This window comes from Borostomias antarcticus (genome assembly GCF_949987555.1).
Source record: "Borostomias antarcticus genome assembly, chromosome: 2".
Lineage (NCBI taxonomy): Eukaryota > Metazoa > Chordata > Actinopteri > Stomiiformes > Stomiidae > Borostomias > Borostomias antarcticus.
In genome coordinates, this window is record NC_140235.1 from 713,159 (window position 1) to 718,874 (window position 5,716).

The following is a 5,716-nucleotide window of genomic DNA, read 5'->3' on the forward strand; positions in this document are numbered from 1 at the left end:
GGAGGCTGAACAAACATGCTTTGTAGTCAACATGGGTGAGGGTAATTGCATTGAAGTCGTTACTGTGTTGAATCATGTCAAGTCCACCCCTCACAGTCTAAAAGGGAAAGACACCACATATCGCTCCCTTATAAGACACCGCTGCTCACTTCATAGTTTTCATTCAAATATTGATATCTGATATGTATGTATGTATATTTTGGGGGATTTCAGTTATTTAGACACACAAGATAGTTCAATATGACAAACCATTTGCTGTAAAACAAGTCAGGCACAGACACACACAGCACAGTGGTGCTACAGATAGAGGAAGAGTCCAACTTCCTCATTTTCAAGAAAGACTTCTGTCTGTATCTTCTGCCAATTCCTATCTAGTCAAACTAAAGTGTCAACGTTTCTCAATTCCCAATAATACAGAAATACTCTTGAACATTTGAACCGTCCGTGACTCTGCCACACAGTATGTGAAGAAAATATACGACTACACATTTGCACCCAAAGTCTTGACAGTCTAAAAAATAAGCTCAAATTAATAGAAAGAGAGACACTGTCATCTTACCTGACTTCATGTTGAAGGAGACTGCTTCCATGTTGTGAGGTTAAATGACAGTTGGATGAACTCCTCCTCCTCATTGAAACATCTGAACTGCTGTGTGTTTTCCTCAGCTTTAAACACTTTGCCCCTGAAGCACTTTCACCAGCATCAGCCCCTTGCTGTTATATTAATAGTAACTGTTAGTTTCCTGATTTTGGTCGGCTCGGCGTCACTTCCTGAAACGCTGGTTACAGTCGTAGTCACGGCCCAGAGGTGAGACTGAAGAATGCAGTGTGTCTAGAATACTGTACAACACAATCAGCCCTTCAGTTCTCCTTACAATAGGACACACATCCTTACAATAGGACACACATTCTTACAACAGGACACACATTCTTACAATAGGACACACATCCTTACAATAGGACACACATTCTTACAATAGGACACACATCCTTACAACAGGACACACATCCTTACAATAGGACACACATTCTTACAATAGGACACACATTCTTACAATAGGACACAATAGGACACACATTCTTACAATAGGACACACATCCTTACAATAGGACACACATTCTTCATAAAGTACAACAAATCACAAGTTCACAAACCTGCTGCCGAGTCATCATGACTGTTGCCACCAACAGACACTACTTCATTACATTACATTGACTTCACACACACACACACACACACACACACACACGCACGCACGCACGCACACGCACGCACACACACGCACGCACACACACACACACACACACACACGCACACACACACACACACACAGACAGACAGACAGATAGATGAACACTTCTGTGGCAACACTGTATATCCTCCCACATCAGTACCAAACCCTGCCCCTATCCACACACACACACACACACACACACACACACACACACACACACACACACACACACACACACACACACACACACACCTGTTAAGTTGTCTTTGTGGCATGTTCCTTTTTTCACTCCTGTAACTATGAATCTAAAATTGAGCCATGCAGTTCCCTGTCCTAGTATCTTACTGTATGAAAGGCATGTATGATGTCACTGTATTACTGTACGTGAGCTATGTGACTCAAGGAAGATACTGGGGGTACAGTTGGTTGATGAATTCTCTGGGTTGTCATGACACAGGGTTTTCAATCTCTTTGAACAGCATTCATATTACAATCAACTATGATCACTTGTGATTCTACACTCATCCATGTGGGTCGGGTGTCTTTAAAAAAGACCATGAGATCTAACTTCTGAGGATGAAAGGCCAGATCTACTAGCCTCTACTAAGGCCAGATCTACTAGCCTCTACACAGGTCAAGTCTACTAGCCTCTACTAAGACCCTGATCTACTAGCCTCTACTAGCCTCTAAGACCAGGTCTACTAGCATCTACTAAGGCCAGGTCTACTAGCCTCTACTAGCCTCTACTAAGGCCAGGTCTACTAGCCTCTACTAAGGCCAGGTCTACTAGCCTCTACTAAGGCCAGGTCTACTAGCCTCTACTAGCCTCTACTAAGGCCAGGTCTACTAGCCTCTACTAAGGCCAGGTCTACTAGCCTCTACTAAGGCCAGGTCTACTAGCCTCTATAAGGCCAGGTCTACTAGCCTCTATAAGGCCAGGTCTACTAGCCTCTATAAGGCCAGGTCTACTAGCCTCTATAAGGCCAGGTCTACTAGCCTCTACTAAGGCCAGGTCTACTAGCCTCTATAAGGCCAGGTCTACTAGCCTCTACTAGCCTCTACTAGCCTCTACTAAGACCAGGTCTACTAGCCTCTACTAAGACCAGGTCTACTAGCCTCTACTAAGACCAGGTCTACTAGCCTCTATAAGGCCAGGTCTACTAGCCTCTACTAAGGCCAGGTCTACTAGCCTCTACTAGCCTCTATAAGGCCAGGTCTACTAGCCTCTATAAGGCCAGGTCTACTAGCCTCTACTAAGGCCAGGTCTACTAGCCTCTATAAGGCCAGGTCTACTAGCCTCTACTAAGGCCAGGTCTACTAGCCTCTATAAGGCCAGGTCTACTAGCCTCTATAAGGCCAGGTCTACTAGCCTCTATAAGGCCAGGTCTACTAGCCTCTACTAAGGCCAGGTCTACTAGCCTCTGTTAATACCATGTCTACTAGCCTCTACTAAGGCCAGGTCTACTAGCCTCTATAAGGCCAGGTCTACTAGCCTCTATAAGGCCAGGTCTACTAGCCTCTACTAAGGCCAGGTCTACTAGCCTCTACTAAGGCCAGGTCTACTAGCCTCTACTAAGACCAGGTCTACTAGCCTCTATAAGGCCAGGTCTACTAGCCTCTATAAGGCCAGGTCTACTAGCCTCTACTAAGGCCAGGTCTACTAGCCTCTGTTAAGGCCAGGTCTACTAGCCTCTACTAAGGCCAGGTCTACTAGCCTCTACTAAGGCCAGGTCTACTAGCCTCTACTAGCCTCTATAAGGCCAGGTCTAGTCTCTGTAGGTCTACAGCCTGACTGAAGAAGTCTCTGAGACTTGGTTCATGAGCCCATGGAACCAGCAGGGGGCAGCAGCCCATCAGTCCTCTTGACTTTTAGTGCCACATCCATGCTAATATATTTGCTCTGCAGTCTATATGTCTTTACTACACATATCTTCACTACAGTACAATAATGTACGTTACTGTTACGTTACAGTTACATCAAACAAGCAGATGCATTCTGTGGTTCGTTCCTGTGTTGTATCTCATCATGATATCGCTTGTGTGTTTCAGCCATGACATCATTCTGCACGTCGTTATGCTATAATAACATAGCCTATGGGATTTGCATGTCCAAAAGACATGACTTTTTAATAGTTCTAATAAATGCTTGTCCCTTGACTCCTGAAATTCCCTCTGAAGAGTCGGGAGATCCATGACCTCTCTAAGTACAATTTCCTGTGGAAAAAATCCGCCTAATTTCTTTTAACTCAGCTATTAGCTACCATAAGCATGACCCTACCTTTACCTTTTGTTTGGGCTCCCTCGAAACCACTATCTATTAAGTGGCTCAAACCAAATCCCTACAGCCTGAGTTTAATAAGAGAATATTTTGCCCTTATATTTTAACCTTGTTATCCAATATCCTGTGTTTTAGTCCTCAGTGTATTTTGAGCACATGGCAGTGACCCGAGCAGAGGGCTCAGATCTGGCCTGCAGAGAAGAGAGATCAGTTCGGGGGAGATCTGGCCTGCAGAGAAGAGAGATCAGTTCGGGGGGAGATCTGGCCTGCAGAGAAGAGAGCTCAGTTCGGGGGAGATCTGGCCTGCAGAGAAGAGAGCTCAGTTCGGGGGAGATCTGGCCTGCAGAGAAGAGAGCTCAGTTCGGGGGGAGATCTGGGGGCCTGCAGAGAAGAGAGCTCAGTTCGGGGGAGATCTGGGGGCCTGCAGAGAAGAGAGATCAGTTCGGGGGGAGATCTGGGGGCCTGGAGAGAAGAGAGATCAGTTCGGGGGAGATCTGGCCTGCAGAGAAGAGAGCTCAGTTCGGGGGAGATCTGGGGGCCTGCAGAGGAGAGCTCAGTTCGGGGGGAGACCTGCACGCCCTCACAACACAACTCACAGTTCAAGTGCTTCACTCTGACTGAATGTTCAATGGCCCGAAACATAACAAACTTTTTAAGTCTCGATAAAAATAACACTGCTAGCTGAGTATTGGTCCTTTCGATGTTTTGAACTCTGAAGTGCATGGACAGCATAGCCTACCGTAGGCCTAATTAACCAGTAAATAAGTAGGTCTACAGATACACTGGGTTAGATTGGCAACCACTGTAGCCTACTTGCTCTGTGATACTGTATTTCTTATGGCTTAAACAGTGGTGCCCTACTTTTGTGATATTGGATAGAAGAGGCAAAATATATTATTGCAATGCAAAATATGTCCAGAGCCATGGAGGTACTGTAGCCTTTGACTGGGGAAGGCCAGGCAGACAGTATTGTACAGTAGCTGATCATATTACAGACATATGGTCATGTTACTCCCTCACTGGACTTCCCCCATCCCAGGACCCATCTCTCACAGATCTGCATGACTTTCAACTGGTTCGGGGATCGTTTTTAAAGTGGGGGAAACCAGAAACAAGTTGAGACCCCAGGATGTGGAGCGCAATCTTGAAATGGAAAACTGAAATGGGAAGGGGTCGGGAGCTGAAATGTTATTTGGACGATAGCCTGCATAAGAAAGAGACTGTGTTTGGTTTCTCATTCAGAATCACCAGCAGGCTCATTGTGATAAGAAAATAAGTGTAGTGTTACCTGATCTGGTATAATGTGGACCAATTACCAGTCCAGTGCACTTCATTACCGAGCTGTAAGAGGGAGGTCAGGCGCAGTTGGAAGAGCTGAAGAAAATTGAGGCGTCATTGATAATATGATAAAAAGTGACAGTGAAAGGCTCTTCCAACAAATTATTGAAATTTACAGTTGATAGGGAAACACTATAACCTCATTAGGTAAGCAGCTGGTGAGTACTTGGGCAAAGCAGCTCCTCTAAACAATGAGACGCTTATGGGAGGAAATTCAAACCGATCAGAGGTTCTCTGTACCAGGCTCGTCCTGTACTGAATGAGCTTGTATCTTTGCTTTAGTCATTTCCAGAGTCAAATTAGGCCACAGATAGATCCTGTAGGGTGTTTGCTTTATATACTAGGATTCCTGATGGACAAATACACATGCATATAAATAACATAGCATGTTTATGACGAGTACTTCATACAGACAATATGATATAAAAAATGTAAAGTCAAGTGGTGGAGAAATAGTGAAGGTTAACAGTCTCCCAAAGCACTGAGCTGAACACCACTGGACTGAACACCACTGGGCTGAACACCACTGAGCTGAACACCACTGAGCTGAACACCACTGGGCTGAACACCACTAGAATATTCCGAATGTGGAGGCAGACCTTTGTTTGACTGCGTGAAACGGCTCTATTTGTCGGCCCTGAATAAACGAATCAAATAAAGTGCCAGCAGACATACACTCTCAATCCATCAAGGTAATCAGCTTCTGTTTACCTGAATTGGAACTATTCCGAAATGTTATTAAAAACTTAAATGGAGTTTAGCTTCGGAATAACTGCACATATATGATGAGTAAACAACAGGATAAGATTCCAATTACTATTAGCATTGCATTGCCTAGTAAAGAAGAAAATAGCATTGCTTTCTC

At 44.8% G+C, this 5,716-nt stretch overlaps 1 protein-coding gene across 1 annotated transcript in view; it reads right to left on the bottom strand.

Moving 5' to 3' along the window:
* Positions 1 to 590, bottom strand: part of pik3ap1 (phosphoinositide-3-kinase adaptor protein 1) — a gene marked incomplete at both ends in the record, with an annotated part of 12,609 nt that extends 12,019 nt beyond the window's left edge. Inside the window, one exon of the mRNA XM_084461362.1 lies at positions 560 to 590. Coding sequence (XP_084317488.1) covers positions 560 to 590 — 31 coding nt within the window. The remainder of the gene's footprint in view (positions 1 to 559) is intronic.
* Between the last annotated feature and the right edge of the window lie 5,126 nt (positions 591 to 5,716).